General features: G+C 46.3%; 1 protein-coding gene across 10 annotated transcripts in view; it reads right to left on the reverse strand.

The window, feature by feature from the left end:
- The window catches only part of plxna2 (plexin A2), a 565,853-nt gene that overhangs the window by 195,966 nt on the left and 342,875 nt on the right, over positions 1-27,012 (reverse strand). For 8 of the 10 annotated variants that reach the window (XM_072279001.1, XM_072279002.1, XM_072279005.1 and 5 more), the window contains exons 7-10: positions 24,957-25,110; positions 19,199-19,295; positions 17,346-17,460; positions 754-954 (exon numbers count right to left, since the gene is read on the reverse strand). In XM_072279001.1, the coding sequence (XP_072135102.1) occupies positions 754-954; positions 17,346-17,460; positions 19,199-19,295; positions 24,957-25,110 (567 nt within the window). Of the gene's footprint in view, positions 1-753; positions 955-1,125; positions 1,321-17,345; positions 17,461-19,198; positions 19,296-21,139; positions 22,107-24,956; positions 25,111-27,012 lie in introns of those variants that run through there. The other 2 variants (XR_011889164.1, XM_072279009.1) reach the window with 2 other exon arrangements.

The following is a 27,012-nucleotide window of genomic DNA, read 5'->3' on the forward strand; positions in this document are numbered from 1 at the left end:
CCTACCGAGCTAGAGGGGATGTGAGGGAAATGTCCTTCACCCAGCGAGCAGCCAGTACCTGGAACACTCTGACAGAGAGAGGGCAAAAGCAGAGTTACTGACTTTTCAGAAGTTTCTTGGTGAATCGCTTTGGCAACAGAGGGCTGGGAGATGGGTCTAGTACATAAGGAGACACTGGCCCGTCTGGATGAACTGGGCTGAGTGGCCTGCTCCATGCTGTAGGGTTCAGTGACTCTATCGCTCACGTTTCATGCAGCTCATTCAGTACCTGAAACACACTGCCGGAGAGAGCGCTGTGCGAAGACAGTGACAGTGATAAAAAAACAGGGTGGCACAGTAGCGTAATGCTACTACAGTGCCAGTGACGCGGGGTCAATTCCCACTGCTGTCTGTAAGGAGTTTGCACGTTCTCCCCGTGACCGCGTGGGTTTCCATTGGGTGCTCCAGTTTCCTCTCACATTCCGAAGGCATACTGGTTAGGAGGGGAAATGGTCACAAGGGTGTAACTCACTGGGCCAGAACGACCTGTTACCATGCTGTATCTCCAAATATCCCGATGGATCACCTTGGCAACAGGGGGCTGCGCACAAGTGCTGGGCGATGGGGCATCCTCCGGTCAGTGTGGACAAGATGGGCTGAATGGACTTCCCTATGCCGAAGGACTCTGTGACTATGATCCACGCTACACTGAGCTCAGTAACAGTCTGCCCGACACCAGTCTGACTGAGTACAGAGTACGGATGCCCGACTCACCGAGCTGTTCTGACACTGCACGCTGGAGCTGTTGAACCGCAGGGCTGGCACTCGCTTGCTCACCCCCGTCACGTTCAGGACACATTCGTAGCCTCGCTGCCCAGACTGAGGCTGCGGAAGGTTCCGGGCTTTCAGCGTGATTGGCTTCTCCTCTCCAACCGGGATAAGAATCTCGTTTGAGGGCACCAGCTGCGGACAATCCTGAAAAGGAAGGAATGGAGGAGAAATCAAAGAAGGTCTGTGAGGAATGGAGATCCAGTCAAACTGATTGGCTTGTCAGACTGTCTCACTGGGTCTGATGGAGGCCCCAGAAAACATGGACGATATTGTCCAATCCATTAGTCCCCCCAGATAACACACACAATACCATACCTTTCAATCCATTAGTTCCTCCAAGTAACAGAGACATGAACACACCACCCCGTCCATCAGTCACCCTTGGGTAACAGAGACATGATCACACCACCCAGTGGGGGGTCTTTGGGGTTTGTGAGTTTTATTTCGGGGGAGGTAATTGTTGTCTTTTCTTTCAACAGCTGCCATGGTCTTTCTGTATTTCGTGGCTATCTGGAGAAGACAAATATCAGAACTGTATTGTATATGGATACTTTCACAACAAAATGAACCTTTGAACCTTTTCCAAGCCTGTTGAATGTCTCCTCATTAAGAAAGCCCACCATACCAGGACCCAGGGTGATGACTCATTGGTGTAACTGTGTATTGACCTTCAATGACTCATGGGTCCTTTGAATATCAACACTTCATCTTGTCACCATTTCAAACATACTCTGCTTTCATGTTTGCTCCATGTATCTTCATGTCCTTGCCCACTGACTGAGCCTGTCCGTATCTTCTCCAAATTTTACAACCTCTTTTCTACTCACAATCCCACCTGATATTATCCTTCACGTAAATCTGGGTTGGATCAGTCACTTTAACCATGTTCAATCAAAAAAAAGTATCAACAGATCACTAAAAAAAAATTTCTCTCAACTAACATGACTTAAAACTACTGAACTGAGGTCAGGTGGGACGACAAACAGAGGCCATGTGTTAAGGGTGAAAGGTGAAATGTTTAAGGGGAACATGAGGGGAAACTTCTTCACTCAGAGGGTGGTGAGAGTGTGGAACGAGCCTCCAGCGTAAGTGGTGCATGTGAGCTCAATTTCAATGTTTAACAGAAGTTTGGATAGGTATATGGATGGCAGGGGAATGGAGGGACACGTCCCCTGTGCAGGTTGATAGGGGTAGGCAGTTTAATTGGGCCGAAGGGCCTGTCTGTATTTTTCTATGACCCCATGACTAAAGAAGATGCACATTAACAATAAGCCACTGGTGCTACATGGACAGAGGGCGCAGATTACCTCGGTGTCACTCTGTAAATGGTTAGCATACACCTCACTTACAACGTTAGGACTTTTGCAATACTTTCCGCAGCAAGGATCCAAACAAATGACAGAGCAGGTAGTTAAAGCCAGCAACACCTCTATATTCTCAAAACGCACATCAACCAAATACCCTTATCAAAGTGTCAGGTTATCTGTCGGAACGAGAACTCCCAAGTGCTCTTGTGCCTCGATAAGCAGCATGCTCTCTCAACTGAAAGAAATGCATCGTCTCCTAAATTGCCTCTTCTGTGCAACTGCAAAGTAAGATTTTAGTGAGACATTCGCTGAAACCTACAGGAAAAATATTACTCAGATTGAAAGATTCCAGAGAAAATTTACAAGGATTCCGCTGGGACTTGAGGATCTGAGTTATGAGGAAAGGTTGAATGAGCAGGTCAGAATAAAAAACCAGCTTTAAGATCACTGGCCTATGTCGTGAAATTTGTTAACTTTAGAACTTCAATCCCTGGAGTGTAGGAAAATGAGGGGGGATTTTATAAGAAATACACAAAATTATGATGGGTATAGATAGATTAAATGCAAGCAGGCTTTTTCCTCTAGGTGAGGTGAGATCTAGAGGTCGTGGGTTAAGGGTGAAAGGTGGAAATTTTAAGGGGAATCTGCGGGGCAACTTCACTGAGAGGTTGGTGAGAGTGTGGAATAAGCTGCCAGCGGGAGTAGTGGACGTGGGTTCAAATGCAACATTTACGAGGTCTGGATAAGCACATGGATGGCAGGGATATGGAGGGCTCTGGTGCGGGTGCAGGACTAGGCACAGTAACAGTGTGGCAGGGACTAGATGGGCCAAACAACCTGCTGCTGTGCTGCAGTGCTCCTTGACTATGAAATTACAATTGGTGAAACTGCAGTAGGAGGGATGTTATCACACAGGACCTGAGGTGAGCAACCAGGGAGTGCTGGAACTTTTCAATTCTGAGGAGAAACGAGGTAGTTTTTCCCTCAGAGATGGGGACACTGAGGAGGCAACGACAGCAGTTTTCAAAACTACGGGAGGCGCGTGTAGTCTCAGTCATTGCAGAGATGTCTGTCGAGTACCGGAAGGCATAGCTCTGAGGAACAGCTTCTTACAGTACTGTGCAAAAATCTTTTTTATATATATATAGTTAGGGTGTCTAAGACTTTTGCACAGTACTGTAGTAATTTTATGTATTGCACTGTACTGCTGCCACAAAAAAAGACACCAAATTTCATGACATACAGTATGTGGGTGGTGATAAACCTGATTCTGATAGGGGTCTCTGTTGTGGACTGAGAGTGGGAAGGGGGTAGGGAGAGGGGAATCATGGTTGGGAAAAGGGGAAGGGAGAGGAGAGGGAGCAGGAAGCACGAGAGAGACATTCTGAAACGATCAGTAAATCAATTGTTTGGAATCAAATGACCTTTCCTGGTGTTTCAGGGCTGGGTGTGTCTGTACCCACCCCTCCACCAACCTCTGGCACTCCTTCCCTGCCACCGGTTCCACAACTTTCCTGTGGCACTCCACCATTGCCAACATTCGTTGCTCCCAGCAGATTTACAAACTTGCTCTCTGCTCCACGTTGACAGATACTGTACTGAGCTATCATTTACATAGAGTTTTACATACAGTATATGTGCCGAAGACTTTTGCATGGTACTGTGCAATTACTGTAATTTAGGTTTTTTCTCTTATTATGTATTGCAATGTCTTGCTGCTGCAAAACAACAAATTTCATAAATTAGCCAGTAATTTTCTCATATTAGTGATATTAAACCTGATTCTGAAGCCAAGGTAAGCAGTAAGCGCAGATGTTCTCTGCCCAGTGGGTGTCTGGAATCTGTCTGAGTGAGTGCGGAGACAGAGATCCTCACGACATTTGGAAAGTATCGAGGCAGGTAACCCATTGTGTAGAAGTCTAAACGTGATTAGCAAGGATGAGTACTTTACGGTCAGCAGGGGCAAGCTTGGCCAAAGGATGACTATGAAATACAACCCGATTCGCAGGAATCACTCATTCAGTACATGACATGTTGTTTGATGTGGGCGGTCATCGTCTTGACTCTGATTATGCTTGTCAAATTTTTCTACAGAAGTGGTTTGCCATTGTCTTCTGGGCAGTGTCTTTACAAGACGGGTGACCCTCGCCATTATCAATACCCTTCAGAGATTGTCTGCCTGGCGTCAGTGGTCACATAACCAGGACTTGTGATATGCACCAGCTGCTCATACGGCCATCCACCACCTGATCCCATGGCTTCACGTGACCCTGATCGGGGGGCTAAGCAGGTGCTACACCTTGCCCAAGGGTGACCTGCAGGCTAGCGGAGGGAAGGAGCATCTTACACCTTCTTTGGTCAAGATGTATCTCCACCCCACCACCCTTCTGTGCAGGGGCAAGGGTGATAAATTTCAAGTGGGCATGAAAAGAATGTCTCTAACAGTGTGAGAGTCTAGCATCTGAAAGCACAGCCTCAGAACGGAGGGACGTCCCTTTAGAACTGAGATGAAGAGGGCTTTCTTCAGCCAGAGCGTGGTGAATCTTTGGACTTTGTTGCTGCAAAGTGCTGTGGAGGGCAAGTCCTTGAGCGTATTTCAGGCAGAGATCAACAGATTATTGATTGGCTTATGGGGAGAAGGAGGGAAAGCGGGATTAAGAGAAAACAGCCATAATTAAACGGGCTGAATGAATGATGCTGCTATACGAGGGATCCCAACATTTGTTACGCCATGGACCCCTACCATTAACCGAGGGGTCTGTGGACCCTGGGTTGGGAACCCCTGTACAGTATATTTTATGGTCTTGTGTCTAAATCTACACTGAGCAGAGTCCATTCATATTTACACAGGCTGCTGAGGTCAACAGTGAAGGGACTTCAGACAGAGTCATAGAACACTATAGCAAAGAAACAGGCCCTTTGGCCCATCTAGCCCATGCTGAACTATTATACTGCCTAGTCCCATCAACCAGCACCCGGACCATAGCCCTCCATATCCTTCCCATGCATGTACCTACCCAAACGTCTCTCGAAGGTTGATTGTGTACTAACAGAGCACCTCAAAAATAATAACGAGATTGAGCAGATTCAGCAAGGGGCATCAAACTGAGACTAATAATGATTACTGGATTCGGCAGGTCAGTGGTTCTTCCAGTGGGGAGTTTAGAACCAGGGAGTAAGGTGAGGAGACATCTACTCCTCTGAGAACAGTGAACCTCTGGTATTCTCAAGTGTGGAGGGCAATGGACACGGCCACTTAGTTCGTTCAGAATAGAAGTGGACAGCTGTTGGAGACGGTGCAGGAATGTGGGGCTGAGATAGGTCAGTCTGACTGGAGGGACAACCCGGAAGGCCCAATCACCAATTCCTGCTCTTAGCCCTCATAAACTGTTTCATTGTCAGAAGATTAAAATCTCCAGGGGCCTGCTGTATAAATGGAAACAATTTTGTCCACATCTGGTAAACGTTATGTACATTTCAATGAAATTTCCACCCACAATATACCCAAAGTGAAAACCAATTTTATTCCATTTTGTTTCCCCTGCAGCTGATATTAAAGACTCGGATTCTGGCAGACTTTCTAAAAGGTCTGTGCTGAACCCTGTGAATGACACACTCTCCAGGGGCTGACTCGTCTGCACCAGTCCTTGTAGTTACTGTGTCAGCACACAGCCTTCCCCATGCTCTTGTAGAAGAGGTTTAGGTTGTGATCAGCGGAGGAACTCTTCTCGCCCGCTGACCCTCAGCACTGCCCAGGGGACTACTGGCTGGTTCAGACTCCTCTGACTTCAATCCACCCACTTGGAACAGCCACGGAGGCATAGACGATGATACAGTCACTCAGGACAGAAACAGGCTCTTCTACCCAAACAGTCCATGCTGACCAGGGTCCTCACTGTCCCATCTGCCACTAAACCAGGGGTTCCAAACTTGGGGTCCATGGCATAAAGAAGGTAATGAACCCCTGCTCCAAACCTTTTCTATCCATGTACCTATCCAAGTCCTTTTTAAATGTTGCAAATGTCCCTGCCTCAACCAACTCCTCTGGCAGCTTGTTCCATATACTGACCACCCTCTGGCTGAAAAACTTGGTCCTATACATACAGTACTGCGTAAAAGTCACCTTGGGCACACATCTACAGCTAGGATGCCTAAGACTTTTGCACAGTATTGTATTTGTCAACGTGGAGTGGAGAGCGAGTTTGTAAATCTGGCAGGAGCAAAGGATGCTGGGAATGGTGAGGGTGGAGTGCCGCTGGAGGGGTGTGGACAAGGTGGCAGAGGCGGAGTGCTGGGGCAGGGAGGGGGATGGGTGTTGGCTTGGATGCAGACACACTCAGCCCTGAGACACCAGGAATGTCACTTAATTCCAAACAATTGGTTTATTGATCATTACAGAGTGTCTCTCTGGTGCTTCCTGCTCCCTTCCCCTTTTCCCAACCATGATTCCCCTCTCCCTGCCCCCTTCCCACTTTCAGTCCACAATAGAGACCCCTAAGAGGATCAGGTTTATCATCACTCACATGTCATGAATTTTGTCTTTTTCTGCGGCAGCAGTACAATGCAATAGATAAAATTACTACAGTACTGTGCAAAAGACTTAGGCATCCTAGCTATAGATGGGTGAAAAAGATGCCCCTTAGCTTCCTATTAAATCTCTCTCCTCTTGTATTAACCCTATTCCCCCTTGTTCTTGATTCTCCAGCCCTGGGACAGAGAGTATGTGTATTCACCCAGTTTATATCCCTCATGAACCATGAGACAATGAATGGATGTGTCTTGCAGCTTACAGGGGTGAGATTGGGACACTGCGTACAACATCAGGAAGACCCTGTGATCCACACAGGAAAAATCCTGAAGGAATCACTGTCATCATGAGGAGAGGGAAGAGAGTGGTTGGTTGAGGAGGCAGGAGGAAAGGAAAGCAGTCCTTGTATGTGGAGAATAGCTTAATGCAGAAATGGACAACTCCCATTCACAAACCTCACCAACTTCCACTGATTTGGAAAAGTCAGTGCCAGGGGATGGGAGCGGTGTGGGAGGGAGAGGGAGGCAGGATGTTTGGTGGATCTTTGTGCGGATGACTGAAATCTGAAATAAAAGCAAAATGCTGGAAACACTTAGCAGGTCAGTCAGTGTCTGAGGAGAGAGTAACAGGCCTGACAAGGGTCCTTGAACTAAAATGTTTACTAGTTTCTCTTTCCACAGGTGCTTGTTTCCAGAATTTTCCATGCTTGTTGTGAATGAATGGTGCTTTATTGTGCAGAGCTTGGTCCCATGGTCGGAATGGTCTCTGTTCATGCACACTGGATGAAGATTCCCTCCTCCACCATTGCCTTAGAAATCCCAGTCCTGCTGTTGATTAACCAGGGGAATTTGGCAACAGGGCTGAAACCAGCTGGAAGGGTCAGAGCTTCTGAGCAGCACTGTGGAACACACTGTGAAGCTCCGGACGAGCACCAGCTCCTGAGCAGCCTTGCAGTTAGGAGGAAGGTTTGGACAATGAAGTGGTAATAATAATTGTGGTTAAGTAGGGAGAAGTTTCAAAGTGATCTGAGAGTTTTTTTTACACAGAGAATGGTTGGTACCTGGAATGGCTAACACAGGGGACTAATGGAAGCAGGCAGTTCGATGACGAGATTTATAGATAGACACCTCAACATGAAAGGAATGGAGGGATATGGATGATACACAGGAGAACTATTAGTATAAATCGGCATCAAGACCAGCACAACACCGGGGGCCAAATGGTCAGTCCAGTACTGTACTCCTCTATGTCCTATGTTCTATATTCTATGTCATAGTCATAGAAAAGTTCAGCACAGAAACAGGCCCTTCATCCCATCTAGTCCGTGCTGAGCTATTACTCCATCTACTCCCATCAGTCTACACATGGACTAGAGCCATCCATAACCCTACCATCCATGTACCTATCCAAACTTCTCTTAAATGTTGAAATCGAACTCACATGCATCTCTTGTGCTGGAAACTCGTGCACACTCTCACTGCCCTCTGAGTGAAGAAGTTTCCCCTTATGTTCCCCTTAAACTTTTCCCCTTTCACCCTTAACCCATGATCTCCAGTTGTAGTCCCACCCAACCTCAGTGGGAAATTCCTGCTTGCACTTACCACATAGATACCCCTCATAATTTTGTATACCTCCAGCAAATCTCCCCTCAATCTTCTACGTTCCAGGGGATAAAGTCTGAACCTATTCAATCTTTCCTTATAGCTCTTGTCCTTCAGTCCCAGCAACATCCTTGTAAATTTTCTCTGCCCTATTTAAGTGACCATTTCCCTAACACGGGGCTTGAAATGTCTGCGTTAGAGAAATATCAGGAAAACCGCCTCCGCGTTTATTGTTCCTCTACAAGATCTCCTCCTTCAGGGCATCATTCAGGGAATGGGTCCATGCTCAAAACAACGAGTAAAACATCATCAACAGTGTCTGGTAATGACGAACGTCAACCTCAGTTTGAACCAGGATACTTCAGCTGGTATTCATTTTGTGATGAGAGGTCACGGGGATGTAATTAAAGGCTGCCGTGTGTTTGTGTAGCCTTCAAAGCTGCAATAATAGAATTGCTCAGCTGATGAAATAATAGGGTGGATTTCTGCATTCAGCAACCAATTACAGAGAGATTAACAATTTCCCAGTGAAACGTGGTTAATTCTCCAAAGGGTTAGTGTTTGGTGTGCAGTTACTGAAAGATGCAGCTCTCGACCTGCTAGTTTTGGGCCCCTTATCTAAGAAAGGATATGCTGAAATTGGAGAGGCTCTAGAGAATGGTTGATCAGCATGGTCCCAAGATTGAAATTGTATGAGGAGTGTTTGATAGCTTGGCGCTTGTACTTGCTGGAGTTTAGAAGAATGGTGGTGGTGGGGGGGGGGGGTGGTCTCATCTAAATCTATCAAATATTCAAAGACCTAGATAGAGCGGATGTGGAGAAGATGTTTCCTAGAGTGGGGGAGTCTTGGACCAGAGGGCACAGCCTCTTATTTGAGGAACATCCATTTTGAACAGAGATAAGGAAAAAATTCTTCAGTTAGAGGGTGCTGAATCTATGGAATTCTTGCCACAGATCGCTGTACAGGCCAAGTCATTGGGTATATTTAAGGGAGAGGTTGATTGGCTCTTGATTAAAGGTTACAGGGAGAAGGCAGGAGAATGGGTTGAGAGGGATAATAAATCAGCGGAGCAGACTTGTTAGGCCGAATGGCCTAATTCTGCTCCTTGTTTTTATGTTTGACAGGCTGATAGGCTGATAAGAATCTCAGTCTCTCTTTCTCTATCTGTCCTTCAAAATCCCAGTCTGCACTCTAAGATGGTGCTGACTCCTCAAGTGCCCACACAGACCCTTCCACCGCCCTCCCTCACCCCTGGCACAGATCGCTTGGTGAGTTTGGTCAGATAGGAAGCCCTGTTGCATTTGATTCTCAGCAGCTGGATGGGTAAAGGCCGTACTGGGTAGCAAGAGCGACCTACAGCATCACCGAGGGAGGAAGTCATTTTGCAGCTCTATGAACTCTTGGTCAGACCACGTTCGGATTACTGGTGAAGGGTCCCGGCCTAAAACGTCGACTGTACCTCTTCCTAGTGTTCTGCAGGTGCATAGCAGAGTGCTAGGGCAGTTGATCTAAGTGTGCGAGCATTAGCTCCCCATTTCGTGCCTGCTAATTTTTTCAAGAGAGAATGGCGAGAGCCAACTTTCCCTCAGAGTGTTTGGATGTGGGTGGCAAATGAAAGCGTCCTATCCAGTGTCACGTCCAGGTAAATTGGAGTCGGATGGTGTTCGAGCTCCTTCCCACACCGGAAGATCTTGAGTTTCCAAGCTGCTTCTCGATTCCTCAGGTGGAATGCACACTCTTGAGTTTTTGATGGATTTGGGTTCAGAGACCATTCTTCATAATACTGCTTCATTGCTTCGAGGGCTGCTGTAAGTCGTACTTCTGCTTCTTGGAAGGAGTTAGCTTGTGTTGCTATGCATAGGTCGTCTGCATAGACAAACCTGCGTGTGTTAGGAAAGGTCGGTTGGTCATTTGTGTAAACATTAAATAGCAGAGGTGCCAGGACTGATCCCTGTGGTAGTCCATTCTTTTGCGGATGCCACCTAATTTTAATTCCATTCATTTCTACATAAAATCTATGATTTTCTCAGAGGCTTCTTATTACTTTGATGGTGGTTTTGTTCTTTAACATTTTAGATAATTTCAGTAGAAGGCCTCTGTGATTCACAGTATCGTATGCTGCTGTTAAGTCAACGAATACTCACCCGGGCTGTCTTCAGATTCGTCTGGGGATCCAAGATGGAGCGGGTGGGACGGACCGCCATGTACAAGTCCCTGGACAATGGGGGCAAGAACGTCCCCAATGTCGGCCTCACCCTGATGGCCAGATTCGTGTGTGGCTGCATCAGGTTGTGCGTGGATCCCAGATACGTGGGCACAAAGTACTACTATGTGCCCAGGTTCTACCTGTCGCCCTGGCTACGAAGGATGGGTCTGGCCCCACTCCCGCGCAACGCCCCCGTCAGCTGGACGTTGCCCCCTTACCTGTCCTTCGTAGAAAAATTCTTCAAGACCAACGCATTTGACCACAGGGCCATCAGGCAGTGGTCAGCACGTAGTGTCCTGCAGGCACTGCAGGAGAAGGACGTGATGGACACAGTGGCGTGGTTCCCTGAGCAGACCGTCCAGTTCATCTGGCAAAATGCCTCATCGCCAGATCTCACCAACAGGCACAAAGACCTCGCCTGGCTGGCGGTGAGAGGGGCCCTCCCAGTCAGATCCCTCCTGTACGCCCGGAACGGTTCCTCCACACCCCACTGCCCACGGGAGGACTGTAATGGGGTGGAGTCGGTGGCTCACCTCTTTGCACACTGTGGGTTCGCAAAGAAGGTGTGGAAGAGAATGGAAGGGACAGTACTAAGATTCATGCCCAGCAGCTGCGTTACCGAGGACTCCGTGATCTACGGGCTGTTCCCGGGGACGCACATGGAGACCAACATCCGGTGCTGCTGGCAGATCATCAATTCGGTGAAAGACGCTCTTTGGTCGGCCCGAAACTTGATGGTCTGCCAGCTGACAGAGATGTCCGTGACTGAATGCTGCCGACTGGCACACTCTCGTCTGCAGCAGTACGTTCTGAGGGATGCACTCAAACTTGGTGCGGCCACCGCGAAGGCCCGGTGGGGAAGGACCACAGTTTAACGTTCATCACCCGTAGGAGGGGGAGAGGTTTGGTGGGGAGGAGACCTACCCTCATCAGCGGTGTGGACAGATAATCAACATGGTGCCCAAGGAGTGGGTGGAATTGTTAATTTGGGAAAGTATTAGAGCCATTGCCTGCCTTTATTGTTGAAAATTTTGATTGTTAATAAGTCTTAACTCTTGACCAAGGGTTGAGAGTAAACGCATGATTTACTGTAAACATCTTTCATTTGTAAATGAACAGAGTCAACGCAAAATTTTTATTGTTAATAACTGTATTGAATAAGGACTCACAGTCAACGAATGGTTTTCTTTTCCTGTATGTAATTATTTTTATTTTGTAATATTTCTGAATAAAGTATTTTTGGAAAAAAAAACGAATACTGCCCCTGTAATTTGTCGCATTTCAAAGCCATCCTCAATATACTGGGTTAAGTTCAAGACTTGACCGCAGCAAAAGCGACCTGGCCTGAACCCGGCTTGGTCTGGTGTTAGAAGATCTTTGACTAAGGGGGATATTCTTTTCAGTATGGATCTCTCGTAGAGTTTACAGAGGGTGCAGAGCAAGGAAATCGGTCTGTAGTTTTTAGAAATGTTGGGGTCTTTACTGGGTTTTAGGAGAGCAACAACTTTGGCTTTTCTCCACTTTTTAGGTATCTTTAATGATCTTAGGCAACAGTTAAAAAGGGATAGAAGCCAGTGGAGTGCTTTAGGTCCAAGATGTTTAAGGAATTCACTAAGAATCTCATCTATGCCAGCGGCTTTGTTGGATTTTAGCTGTGATACTTCATCCTTTAATTCTTCTAGGGTGAGAGGTGGGAAGTTGTTATTCCCGTTTGAGAGAGCTAACTTCATCTCCTGATGTTGCTTTTTCTTTTGCCTCCGTTCCTTGTTATTTGGTCAACCATTTAGTATCAGTTGGTGGGCAACCTGACTGGGTGTTACAGCAGCAATTCTCTGTGGTGGGCTATTGTCTGAGTTGAGTTTCTGAACATTTGCCCATGCCTTCTTACTGTTCTTGGTCACGTCTGTGTTTTCTATCAGTTCCTGCCAATGCTGTTGTCTGTCTTGGCTCAGTAGGGACAGAACTGACTCTCTCATTTCAATTGTGTCTTGACCAAACGGGTGTTGGTCGTATAAGTTGACATACTCATCATAACTTTGCTTGATATCACTAGTAAATCCCTGAATATATTTGGTTGTGCAGCCTCTCGGTATGTTCTGCTGTGCTACTTTCCAGATTAGTCGGACAAATTCATCATAATGATCAGGTTCTGGTGGTATGGTATCGATAAATTGATCAAGGGATTCTGTGAAAGATGTCCAATGCGCTTTTCTCAGGTTAAATCTTGGTAGGTACTTTGATGGTACAGCTCTCAGAACTGGAAGGGATTCTACCTGGACTGGACGGCGTTGGGATTTGGGTATATGTTGGAGGACTGTTCGTGTGAAGAGGTTGGAGCTTGCCGAGGTAACAAAGGCAAGGTCTGGGTTGTATCCTTTTCTCCATCTGGCACTTGTGAAGATGGGGGTGCCCTTTGACTCGTATAGTAGCTCAAGGCTGTTGTTTAGAGCCCATGATACAACTTCTCCTCCATTTGCATCATCATCTTCATATCCCCAGTTGGTGCTATGGCTATTAAAGTCACTAATAATGAGGTACATTTTGTCCTGGAGATCTAGGTTAGGTGGCCACATGAATGGTTTATTAGGGGGTTTGTAGACCGAGATGATATTTATGTGTTTTGTTTCAACTTTCAGAAGTTCCATTGAGCCAGCTTGGATGTTTGCTGTTCTCATTATTATAGATTTCTCTTAAACAAAGATTGCACTTCCATAAGTTTGGCTTAGGATGTCAATAGCCAAGTGCATTCCTGGCACATAGGGTTGGTTGTTCAGCCTATGAGTTTCTTGTATGTACAAGATGTCCAGTTTTAAGTTTGCCAGGATTTCTGCTTTACTGTGGCTGAAGCCTTCGATGTTGTGGCTAACGATTTTGATGATTTCCAGTGGGCCGAGGGCTTACCCTTTTACCACCCACTGGATCACTTGGTCTGGCGTATGCACATAGAAATGTCAATGTAGGGAGTTCCCATTCATACAGAGATTTCTATTTTCTTGGGGTTTTTGACTATTGTTTAATTTTATTTTTTTCAACATGTCTGGGAATGGAGGGATATGGATCATGTACAGGCAGAAGTGATTAACTTAAGTTGACATCACTGTTGGAAAAGTCAGCATGGCTGAAGGGCCGAGAAACAGCTCCTTCCCCTTGGCCATCAGATTTCTGGACTCTCTTTTTGCACTACTTATTTAAGTATATATATTTCTTATTGTCATTTATATTCTTTATGCATTTTACTGCACTGTTGTTGTAAAACAACGAATTTCATATTAGTCAGTGATATTAGGCCATAAGACCTTAGATTAAATTAAATTAAAGGCATCCGTTAGTCTTGTAGACCATGGATCTGTGCCCGGAAAGTCTTCACTCTCCAGGGCGCAGGCCTGGACAAGGTTGTATGGAAGTCCGGCAGCTGCCCATGCTGCAAGTCTCCCCTCTCCACAACACCAATGTTGTCCAAGGGAAGGGCATTAGGACCCATACAGCTTGGCACCGGTGTTGTCGCAGAGCAATGTGTGGTTAAGTGCCTTGCTCAAGGACACAACACGCTGCCTCGGCTGGGGCTCGAACTCACGACCTTCAGGTTGCTAGTCCAATGCCTTAACCACTTGGCCATGTACCCACATGACCCAAGATATAGGAGCAGAATAAGGCCATTTGGCCCATCGAGTCTACTGTACCATTTTATCATGACTGATCCACTTTCTCTCTCGGCCTCAGTCTCCTGCCTTCTCCCCAAATCCCTTCATGCCCTGACCAATCAAGAACCGATCAATCTCTGCCTTAAATATACCTACTGAATTCTACCGATTCACCACTCTATTAAACCTGATTCTGATTCTTTATTTATTTATTGAGATACAGCATGGAGTAGGCAGGCCCTTCCAGTCCTTCAAGCCCAGCTGCCCAGCACCCCCCAGTTTAACCCTAGCCTAATCATGAGACAATTTACGATGACCAATTAACCTACCAACCAGTACATCTTTTGACGAAAGGAGGAAACCCACGCGGTCACGGGGAGAACGTACAGACTCCTTACAGGCAGTGGCGGGAATTGAACCTGGGTCGCTGATACTGCAGAGCGTTGTGCTAACCACTATACTACCATGCTGTCCTAATAGGAATTCTGACTCTTGCTCTATACAGTTCTATGTTCTTTGTACCCTGACAGGCAGTAGCCTCTCCATTTTACAATGGGTTTTCCCAGAATAATAATGGCTGCCCTTCATGGCACCACACTCCTGTGGTGTCAGCCTGCCTGCCCATACTGATCACGGGGAAAGGGGAAAGGATAAGATTCATTGCTTTGTAGAGTTGGGGAGGGCAGTGAAGATCAAGTCAGATGGAAGGGCAGTGTGGTAGCATGGTGGTTAGTACAACACTTTACAGTACAGGCGACCAGGTTCAATTCCTGTCGCTGCCTGTAAGGAGTTTGTACGTTCTCCCTGTGACCACGTGGGTTTCCTCACACAGTCGAAAGACGTACCAGTTGGTAGGTTAATTGGTCATTGTAAATTGTCTCATGATTATACTAGGATTAAATTTGGGGGGTTGCTGGGTAGCGCGGCTTGAAGGGCCAGAATGGCCTACTCCATGCTGTGTTTCGATAGACAGACAGACAGACAGACCGACCCATAGACAGACAGATAGTTAGACAAACCTCCCCGAGTATTCCAGTTGTCTGAGGTCACCATCAGCACCAGAGCAGGAGCAAGATTATCAAACAACCTCTTTAAGGGTCACACACCTATCAGCGCAGAAGATACTTTACAAATAACAAAACAGTGTGTGGATTTAGGCAATCAAGCAGTATGTGGATTTAGGCAATTCTTCAAGGTTTGACAAATAAATATTTGTTGGATGTGATGATTCAGAATTCCAGAAGGAAAAGCACATGTTTTTGTGCACTGACGGAAGGCTGGTAGTAATCATTATCTTTGACAAAAGCAGAATCCAATGTTAGCATAAATTTCCATAAATTAACATCACTGAAATGCTTCTGACAAAGCCAACTAATTCTACAATGGTTTGGTTTTGTTTACATTGGCATATGTGCCACCACTTGTCCTTGCTGCTTAATTATTCCTCACTCACATTTACAACTCCTACATGCTCAGTAAAGCTTCTGCCATTTGGCAAATGTCAGAGCTGATTGACGGTAAGGGTTTAATAAAATACTCAGAAAAGCCCGTAACTGCACAATTCCCAGCACTCCGGGTATTCCACGGCTGCAGTGTAGAGAATTACAACTGTCTAATGCTTTGGTTTCTTCTCCCGTCCCCAATGAAGCCCCATCCTCTCATTAGAGCTCCCACAACAGGGGTTCCCATGGACCAATAGCATTAAGCAGGGAGTCCATCAACCTCTGCCCTACAACATTTACCGGTGCCTGAGGTAAGCCAGGTTGGTGACCCTCTTTCACATCAGCTGCTTGGTATGGAAAACTGCACTGTGGCAGACAGGAAGCCTCTCCAACGGGTAGTTAAAACTGTCCAACGCATCACCTGCCTACCTGCTGTCAAAGATGTACAACACGCATCACTTGCCTGCTCACCATCAAAGACAGACAATACAGAAAAACACGAGAGATTCTGCCTACCCACCATCAAAGACATACAACACGGGAGATCCTGCAGATGCTGGAAATCCAAAGCAACGCACACTAACTGCGGGCAGGACTCAGCAGATCAGGCAGCTACCATGGAAATGAACAGTCGACATTTCGGGCTGAGATTTTTTTTGCAGCAGCAGTACAGTGCAATACATAAAATTTCTACAGTACTGTGAAAAAGTCTTAGCTATAAATATGTAGTCTTTGCACAGTATTGTATATCTTCACATGGCTCTCTTAGATCACTGTTGTATCTGCTGATCAGCTGAAAAGTTTGAGTGTCCAGCATTGAACATGTGTTCCCCTGACCCATCACACTGTAAGTCTCTATCAAACACGTCATTGTGGAGTCACAGAGTCATACCACAGAGACACTGGCCTTCAGCCAGCACCCCTCAGGAGGGGATGAGAGAAAACCTCAGTATTTGATAGTGAGGAAACATCAATATACATCTCTGGACCTGCATGGCAGAAAGAAACGAAACTCTGAACACCCAGGCAGTGCCTGTGGGAGGAGCAGGTATAGTCTTCCTCAGTCCTTCACAAGTGTACCTGAGCTCAGTTCCAATGAGCAGTGCTGGGCCAGACTAGGAAGAGGTTGGAAAGGTTCAGCTGAAGAAGAAACAGAGAACACTGAGGAGAGAGATAGTGCTGGTCTGAATCCGTTACCTGATGCCCACCATCTGGGCAAGAGGAGAGGTTGACAGGAGATCTCAAAGGTGTCATGGAGTCATAGAGTACTGCATTACAGAATCAGGCCCTTCAGCCCATCTAGAACACACCAAGCTATTGTTCTGTCTAGTCCCATCGACCCACACCTGGACCATGGCTCTCTATACTCTTCCCATCCATGTACTTATCGAACCCTCTTTAATGTTCCATCCACCACTTGTGCTGGCAGCTCATACCACAGTCACAACACCTTATGAGTGAAGAGGTTTCGCCTCAGGTTCCCCTTAAATAATTCACCTTTCAACCTTAACCTATGACCTCTAGTTCTAGTCTCACCCAAACCTGGTGGGGAAAAAGAACTTGTTTGTCTATACCTCTGTTAATCTTATGTAACTCTGTCAAATCACCTCATTCTCCTGCACTCCAGGGAGTAAAGCCCTATCCTATTCAACCTTCCCTTTTCACCCAGGCTTGGCAACTTCCTGGTAATGGTATTCCTTACCATGATTTCTCAGACGGCTGCCGAGTGAAGGCTTTGCAGAGTCAGCACACTGGCCTCACCATAGGACGTAGGAACAGAATTAGGCCATTCAGCCCATCGAGTCTTACCTCCGAGGAGTTGACCCGTCCCTCCTGGAATGAGCAGATACTGGGATCGTGCGTGCAAAGGTTTCGGTATTTACACCAATGGCAGTGGAAGGCACTGGTCACACACGACAGGCACCTGGAACAAAAGGACAACAGGAAATATGTGGATCTCTTGCATACAAGAAGTCACCAGTGATACACAGTCTGGCCATTGGGAGGTGCACGCTCCCTCAGTTTATCAACAAAGTTCAAAGCTTGCTTTTGAAAACCTGAATTGAACTGAACTGAACTAAACTAACATTCTTAGACTGTTTCAAGGACTGCGTGGCTTGATGTTTAATATTCTGTGTGTTATTCACTCATTTCTTGATACTTGCTCGATTTGTTCCTTTTTTTATGTGTTAGGTGTTTGAAGTTTTCTTTGAAATGGTTCCATGGTGTGTCTTTGTTTTGTGGGTGGCCGTGGGAAGACAAATCTCAGGGTTCTACACTGCATACATATGTTGATAATAAAAGTTCTTTCAATCTTTGAATTTCATTACACAGGCTGCCTGCCCTCAGTTTCTGTCATTTGAGGCCTCGTCAGACCTCAAGGTGATGGGGTGATGGGGTGGCAGGGGAGGGGGGAGAAGAATGGTTGGAAAAGTGATGACTCCAGGGAGCCCGGGAGCAGTCAACGTCAAACCCATGATCCATGATACAGAAGGCTGGAGACTGCTGCAGTCACCCTCAGACACAAGCATCACATACTGCCTGTTCCACCCCTGACCATTTCTTTGGGAGGCATGCAGGAAAGAGGATAATTGTGAGGTGACGTATTTGGGGCAAAGGAACACACAGAGAGACTTTGGAGACTGAGTCCACAGATCCTCCACAGAGCAGGACAGGTCAGCAAGGGGTTACAAGGGCAAATGGAGCACTCTCTTTCATTAGCCGAGACAGAGGTGTAAGCACGGGGATATTTTGCTGAAACACTGCAGAACACCACAGTTCGAGCACCAGTGACTCTACGTCACAGGAGAGAGGGATGGCACTGGAGGGGTTACTGAGGAGAACAATGTTGGGAATGGAAACGTATAACGATAGGGAGAAAGACTGGAGAGGCTGGGGTTCTTTGGAGAAGGCTGGGGGTAAGTGTGGGTTAGTTGAGGTGTATGAAATAATGAGGGGACAAAGAATACAGATGCTGGAATCTGGGACAAGACAACAGGCACTGGAGGAGCTCGGGGGTCAGGCAGCATCATCTGGGGGAGAGGGTAGAATGGACGCTTCCAGTCTAGACCTTTCATCTGGACTGCTGCACCCATTTGTTCTCCGGCTCTGATGTGCTGATGATGGAAGGGGATGCCTTGCACACACAGTGTGCCCTCACTGAAGGCAAACTCCAGCAGCAAAGGGCAGGACGACCGAGTTCTGCCAACCGGCACCTGCTTTCAGTAAGGGATCCACATTACAACGGGTCCCACCTGGGTAGTGAGGAGTCAAGGCTGCCGTCACTCACAGCACGTCAACAGCCCAGACATGCTGAGTCTCGGAACTGATGAACAAATGTGGGTGGGTCCTGCATGTGATAAGAGGCATTTAAACATCTCTGTTTACAGATGGAATGAGGTTAGCGTATTGCTATTTTATCAATAGCCCAACTAGCTAAAACTACCGGAGGACAAAGTTGACGAGAGAATTATTGACTAAAGCCTGCTCACAAATCAGCCCAACAAGACCGTGGTATTCCTTACAAGACAAATGAGGCTCTGGAATAATTGGTTTGTGTGATCTACATGTACTGAGCTGACAAGAGACAACGGTGTATATGTCTGCATGTTTAATTTATAAACCATTTTGAGACAACGAGAACTGATAGAAGTCAATCTTACAGTTGGTGAACTCTGCAGTTGAAGAACTTGAACTCGGTGCTGGCGAAGGTCTGTCCTGTCTCTCTGGACTTCAGCTGGAGACTGACCCCAATCCAGTCTATGGGGAACATAACATTAGCTCAATAGTTGCTCATTCTGCAGCTTAGTTATCTATCTATCTATCTATTTACTTACTTACTGAGATACAGCATGAAGAAGGCCCTTCTAGTACTTCAAGCCACACCACCCAGCAATGCCTCAATTTAATCCCAGCCTACTCAAACATTTCAAAAGTTCATTTTATTGTCAAAGTATCTGTGTACGATACAACTCTGATATTTGTCTTCTCCAGATAGCCACGGAATACAGAAAGACTATGGCTGTTGATGAAAAAGATATCTCCCCCACCCCGCACAAAAAAGAAAAAAAAACAAAACCCACAGTCACCAAACTTCCTCCTCCCCCACAGCAAAAAGCAGCCACAATAACAATCACCGACCCCCTACATATAACAATCCCCGATCCCCGATGCCCTCACTTGCAGAAAAGAACAGCAACCGTAGCACCAAACCCTTAACCTCCCCCTCACACTATACACAAAAATTAACAGGTCACCTGCCTGCCAATTGGCCACAAGTAAGAAAACAAGGAAAAACTGAAGGAAACCGATATACAGTCCAATAATCACATAAATCTCAGAATATGGGAAATGTCTTTTTGTCTGCATGCAAGGAGAGCAGCCACACGAACTCAGTCCTTCCGTAAAGAGTAGCCGCCGACCCAGGTCCGAGCGCTGCTGATCCAGGTCGAATGCAGATCCAAGCCAGAAGTGCCAACCTGGGGCTGACCACACTAAATGCTCAATTCTGGCTACTGATCATCTCTGTTGGGATCATCTCCGATGCTTCACCTGGATGCTTCGATCTTCCTTGCTGCTTGGAGTCATTCATGACCCTGTACTTTGTCTCTGGTCTTTTCCACAGTCAGTTTATGTTCTCGGACCTTCTTGTCTCCCCCACCACATCCCCCTCACTGTCTCTGTCTCCACGAGGCAGCTCTCTGTACACAGCATAGTGCTGGATTCTTAGATCGAGTTCCAAACTGTACGGAAAAGGCTCCAACAGTTTCCGTAACACAAACAAGGCAAAAAGAACAAGCAAACGGCGAGGGAAAAGTGAAATAATTGGACAGATTTGCTAACTGAAAGATGTTGCCCAAGGAATCGTTGTTCACTGATACCATCTTGTGCAGAAGTTTTTTGGTTTCACGAGATAATTTACAGTGACCGACTAACCAACCAACCGGTACGTCTTTGGACTGTGGGAGGAAACCAGGGCACCTGGAGGAAACTCACTCGGTCACGGGGAGAAGGTACAAACTCCTTACAGGCCGCAGCAGGAAGTAAAACCTGAATCACTTGTATTGTAAAGTGTCATGCTAACCACCACACTACCGTGTCACCATACTGCCCACTCAGAGTATCTTAATCGTCTAAAGAAGCACTTGAGCTGTAGGAGGGCAATAGGAACAAAACCTTCACATCCAGAGAAAAGAACTCAAACGGCAAGAACTGTCCGATTAAATCTCAGTCATTTACAGGGAGTTGATTATTTTGCATATTTCAACACGTCACTCCAAAGCACCTTACAGTTAAAGACATGTCTACCACCCTTTTTGGGGATAGGTATCAGCCATCTCTCGTCTAATGTCTATAACTACTCTGGCCCATGGACCTTACATGTGGTATCTCACACTCACACACACAGACACACGAGAATCGCATTTTCCAGTACTGATGGTAGAGACTTCTCCCACTGAGTTCAGGTCCTCTCATTAGTCTGAGGACTGAACCTAAACATTTCACCTTTGAAGGTTCTCCATTGCAACCTGTCACTGGGAGACAATAGCAACAGAGTTACGTCATTCGGCCCATCGAGTCTTCTCTACCCCATTCTCCCATCTTTTCCCATAAATCGTAACTCCAAATACTCCAAAACTGTTCTTCAGCCTCAATAAGGATTAGTCAGTCAGGAGTTGGGATTGTACCCTGCTAACCTCACAGAATGGGGTACTCGTGGTTTCTCAATAAGGATTAGTCAGTCAGGAGTTGGGGTTGTACCTGCTAACCTCACAGAATGGGGTACTTGTGGTTTCTCAATAAGGATTAGTCAGTCAGGAGTTGGGATTGTACCTGCTAACCTCACAGAATGGGGTACTTGTGGTTTCTCAATAAGGATTAGTTAGTCAGGAGTTGGGATTGTACCTGCTAACCTCACAGAATGGGGTACTTGTGGTTTCTCAGCACTGGTGAGCTTCATGCCTGCTTCAGCCAGCCTGAGAGGAGACACATGACTTTAACGACAATCAGGAGTCACGTCTTCCAGTTCCCTTGGCCGCTTCCTTTCTCACTTCTGCCCCACAGAGGCCCAGGACTGAAGTCCACTCCCGAGGATAGATCACTTCAAAACCACCGTAAACTGATTTGTTCCAACGAATAGACTTGGATTGAAATTCAAGATCTATTCTTTGCTTCAAAACCTTTGACAATTTTGAGCAACTGTAAATCCAGGATTTCCAGGTAGTTGGGAATAAAGAGGGGCAGTGTAGAAAGAGTTAGATGGCTAGCAGGAGGCTTTACGCTATTCTTTGTACTCGATACCTCCCCGGGGTAAAAAGATAAAAACACACACATTTATTTCATATCTGATTACTCCTTTGTTTACTGTGTACAAAACACCCAGGGGAAAACAATTAAACATCTAGTTTAATCTTAATGAGAGAGTCCTTTATAATGCCAGTTCCTAATAAATCAGCAGGTTTTCCTGGCTCTCAAAGCAAGCCGATGTTTCCCTGGAGTCTGTGACTCATCCCCCGAACTGGAAGAAGCTGATTGTTGTCTTCTCAGAACGGAACACTGATTTCAGCATACCTGGAATCAATAAACAGGGTGTTGAGCACTGATGTTCAAGAACACTGTGTAATTGGTTACAAATCGGATGCAATTCCCACAGCAGTTCCTTCCTTCCTTGAAGTCAACAGGGAGGAAATGATCTCTGCTCTGGGATAATTCCGGTTCAATGTCAGTGCAATTCTATGCCCTACAGCACAGACCAGCCTTGGGGATGGGAAATCAGGAACATCAGATGAGAAATTAGAAACTATGATAACCTTCCTTGAAATTTCCTTACTCGGAATACTGTGCTCTGTTCTGGTCGCCTCAGGATAGGAGGGATGTGGAAGCTTTCGAGAGGGTGCAGGGGAGATTTACCAGGACGTTGCCTGGACTGGAGAGCGTGTCCTATGAAGATAGGTTGAGCGAGCTAGGGCTTTTCCCTTTGAAGTGAAGGAGGATGGGAGGTGTTCCTGATGGAGCTGTACAGGATGATAAGAGGCATAGATCAAGTGGGCAGTACAAGATATTTTCCCAGTGGGGAAGTGGCTAATATGCGGGCGGTGGGGGGTAGATATCAGAGGTAGATTTTTTTACAGAGACACAAAATACTCTGCAGATGCTGGGGTCTCAGCAACACTCACAACACGCTGGAGGAACTCAGCAGGTCGGGCAGCATCCGTGGAAACGATCAGTCAACGTTTCGGGCCGGAACCCTTTCTCAGGACTGAAGAGGGAAGGGGCAGAGGCCCTATAAAGAAGGTGGGAGGAGGGTGGGAAGGAGAGGCAGTAAGGGGAAAGATAAAGGGGTGGGGAGGGGAAGCAGGGAGGTGATAGGCAGGAAAGGTGAAGAAGGAATAGGGGAAAACACAATGGGTAGTTTTTCTTTACAGAGAAAGTGGTGGTGCATGGAATGCATTGCCAGGGGCGAAGTTAGGGGCAGATACATTAGGAGCATTAAAACAACTCTGAGAGAGACAAATGGATGAAGGAAAAATGAAGGGTTATGTGGGAGGGAAGAATTAGGTTGATCTCAGAGAAGGGTAAAAGGTTGGCTTAGTGCTATTAAAGCAGATGAAGCCATCCTCTAGGACTTCTGTTCCTCCATTTGTACCAGAAGTGAAGAGTTTTCCGTCACTTGGCGGTTCAGAGTTAGTGGACAGATCGGCAGATTGAGATGTAGTCTTTAGCTACCTCTTGAACATCAACATTAAAAGCTAGTGCTGGTGATGTTTTTCACACTGTGAGTGAGAACAGATTTCAAGTAACTTACTTCATAGGTTACCCAAGAGGCTACCCATCCATGCATCTGCCACTTCAGACTAGAATTTGATAACACAACTCTGTACTGTCATTCTCAGGCTATCCGATGTACAGGGTACAGTCAAAACTGAGGCCATGGTTAGTACAATAACATGATTGTAAACACGGCAGCAGTCACGTTGGAAAAGAAAGATTTCATATTTCACTGGCACTTTCCTGCAAATTATTCTTGTTGGATAAAGTCTGAGGGGAGAGCGGTAGATGTGTAAAAATGCACTGGAGGTATAGGTAGGGTAGAACTCCACTATGGGCAGTTCCAAGCTCGCCTGCAAGGGGAGGAGGTCAATGGGGCGAGCAACTCCATCCTGGTAAAAACCCAGTGCTGCAGAAAAGCCAACAGAGGCTCCAAAGACCTCATCGCTGGGAGAGGAAGGAGAAGATGGGCTAGTCCTGGGACAGCTTGCAAGACTGGCCCAGGACAGGGGACTCAGGCGAGCTGCTGTCAGCGGCCTCTGCCCCAGTAGGGAAGGTGAGCCGAAGTAAATAAGCATAGATAGGGTAGACAGTTGGAATCTTTATCTCAGGGTAGAATTGTCAAATACTGGAGGACAGGCATTTATGGTGAAAGGCAGAAGGATTAAAGGAGATGTGAGGTGCAAGTTGGGTTTTTTTTTTCCCACAGTATCGATGTCAGGGGTAATAACGGCTGAAGCAGATATTTCAGTGGCATTTATATATGATTGGGATTTGGCTCATGCAGGCAGAAGAGATTTAGCTAGTTAGATTTAATTTTGTATCCTGGCCAGAGCTTTATTCTCCGGAGCATTGGAGATAGAGAGAAGATTTAATAGAGATATACCAAATTATGAGGGATACAGATAGTTTAAATGCAAGCTGGCTTATTCCACTAATATTGGGTGAGACTAGAACTAGAGGTCATGGTTTTTGGGTGAAATGTAAAATGTTTAAGGCAGGGGTTGCCAACTTTTTTTAGTGCCACGGGCCAATGCCATTAAACAAGGGGTCTGTGGGCCCCAGGTTTAAGGGGAACTTGAGGGTGAGTGTCTTCACTCAGAGGGCGATGTGAGTGTGAGACGAGCTGCCAGTGGAAGTGGTGCATGCGGGTTCGATTGCAACATTTAAGACAAGTCTGGTTAAGGTCATGTGCGGGAAGGGTTTGGGGGGGATATGGTCCAGGTGCAGGTCAATGGGACGAGGCAGAATAACAGTTCGGCATCGGCTAGAGTCACAGAATCTTAGAGCACGACAGCACAGAAACAGGCCCTTTGTCCTTTGACATGTAGTCCAAAGGACAAGTTTCCCCACTGTGGTGCTCTGTGACTCTGTGACACGAGTGGGGCAATTTTTTTTTTACACAGAGTGGTAGGTGTGGGAGTAGTGGTGGAAGTGGATAAGATGTGGCATTTATATATGATAGGACTACGGATCATGTAGAGGCAGAAGAGGTTTAGATATTTAGTTCCATTTGGCCAGTGCTCATATTGTGGGCTGCAGTGCCTGTTCCTGTGCTGTACCACTGTATGTCTATGTAAGTATCCATATGAATTCAACAGTTACTGGTTTACCACACGGCAGGGAGCCTGCTTTGCTAAAACAGGTTGTTACCTTGGCTGTTCAGTACAGGAGGCACATCCTTAGCAGCCGGCGAAACGCACACAATTGTGTCACCCATTGTCTGACCGTCCACTTCGGCTAGTTCACCAAAAGCGCAGACGACACCAGCGGAGAGGTCCGGGACATCACTGACTTTCAGAGAGAGCTGCGGGAAACAGATGGGGACAAATTCAGCAAGCGCCTATATCTGTGCTCGGAAGCAGCATGAAGCAGGGTTAAGATTACCTGGGTTTAAACTCTGCCCCATGAATGTGGCAGAGAGCGGAAGTTCTTGTCAAACATTCGCAGTAAAGGTAAAGAGTGCGGACACTGGAAACACTCACCGGGTCAGATAGCGACCATGCAGAGAGAAATAGATCTGATCCTGAAACATTAGTCCCATTTCTCTTCCTACACATACTGCCTGACCTGCTGACTGTTTTTGTACTTGGTGTTTTCAATCCTAAAAGAGAGGTGAAAGTGGATATCGGACGGCTGGAAAATGGTGCTGGAGAGATAGTAATGGGGAACAAAGAAACGGTGGACAAGCTTACCAACTATTTTGCGTCAACCTTCACTAGCGGTATGTTACAAATTCAAAGTTCAAGTTTTATTATCAAAGTACACATATGTCACCATATTCAACCCCGAAATTCATTTTCTTGTGGGCATACTTGATAAATCCACAGAATAATAACCATAGCGGGATCACTGAAAGACTGCCCAACTAGGGTGTTCAACCAGAGTAGAGAAGACAACAACCTGAGCAAATACAAGTACTGGTGGCAGAAGTGAGAGTAGTTGCTATTACTAAGGAGAAGGTGCTTGGGAAACTGAAAGGTCTGAAGGCAGATAGGTCACCTGGACCAGATGGACTACACCCCAGGGTTCTGAAAAGGGGTGGCTGAAGAGGTTGTGGAAGCATTAATAACGATCTTTCAAAAATCACTAGATTCTGGAATAGTTCCAAAGGACTGAAAGATTGGAAATGCCATTCCACTTTTTAAGTAGGGAGGGAGCTAGAAGAAAGGAACTGATAGGCCAGTTAGCCTGACCTCAGTGGTTGGGAAGATGTTGGCGTACATTATTAAGGATGAGGATTCTGGATACTTGGAGGCAAATGATAAAGTAGACCGAAGTTAGCATGGTTTCCTTAAGGTGAAATCTTGCCTGACAAATCTGGTGGAATTGTTTGAGGTAGGATTGACAAAGGAGAATCGGTGGATCTTGTCTTCTTGGATCTTCAGAAGGCCGTTGACAAGGTGCTGCACATGAGGCTGCTTCACAAGATAAGAGCCCATGACCTTACAGGAAAGATACTAGCATGGATAGGAGACTGGCAAGAAGCAAAGTGTCAGAATAAAGGGGGCCTAATCTGGTTGGCTGCCAATGACTAGTTGTGGTCCGCAGGGGTCAGTATCGGGACCGCTTCTTTTTATGTTGCATGATTTGAATGACGGTATTGATGACTTTGTGCCCAAATTTGCAGACAATGCAAAGGTAGGTGGAGAGGAACATAGTGCTGAGGAAACAGGCAGTCTTCAGAAAGTCTTGGACACATTAGGAGAATAGGCAAAGAAGTGGCAGACAGAATATGTGTAGGGAAGTGCATGTTCATGCATTTCAGTGGAAAGAATAAAGGCATGGACTATTTTCTAAGCAACAAGAAAGTTCAAAACTCAGAGATGTTCAAAGAGATCTGAGAGTCCCTGTGCAGGAATCCCTAATGGTTAACTTGCAAGTTGAATCACTGGTAAGGAAGGCAAATACAATGCTATCATTCATTTTGAGAGGACTAGAACATAAGAGCGAAGATGTGATGCTGAGGCTTTATAAGGCATTGGTCAGACCGCACTTGGAGCATTGAGAGTATTTTAGGGCTCCTCATCTACGAAAAGATGTGCTGGCATTGGAGAAGGTCCAGAGGAGGTTCACAAGAATGATCCAGGAACGAAAGGGTTCACATATGAAGAGTGTTTGATGGCTCTGAGCTCACGTACTTACTGGAGTTTACAAGAATGAGGGGGATCTCATTGAAACCTATCAAATATTGAAAGGCTTAGGTAGA

Source organism: Mobula birostris, chromosome 14, assembly GCF_030028105.1.
Source record: "Mobula birostris isolate sMobBir1 chromosome 14, sMobBir1.hap1, whole genome shotgun sequence".
In the NCBI taxonomy this organism is placed as follows: domain Eukaryota; kingdom Metazoa; phylum Chordata; class Chondrichthyes; order Myliobatiformes; family Myliobatidae; genus Mobula; species Mobula birostris.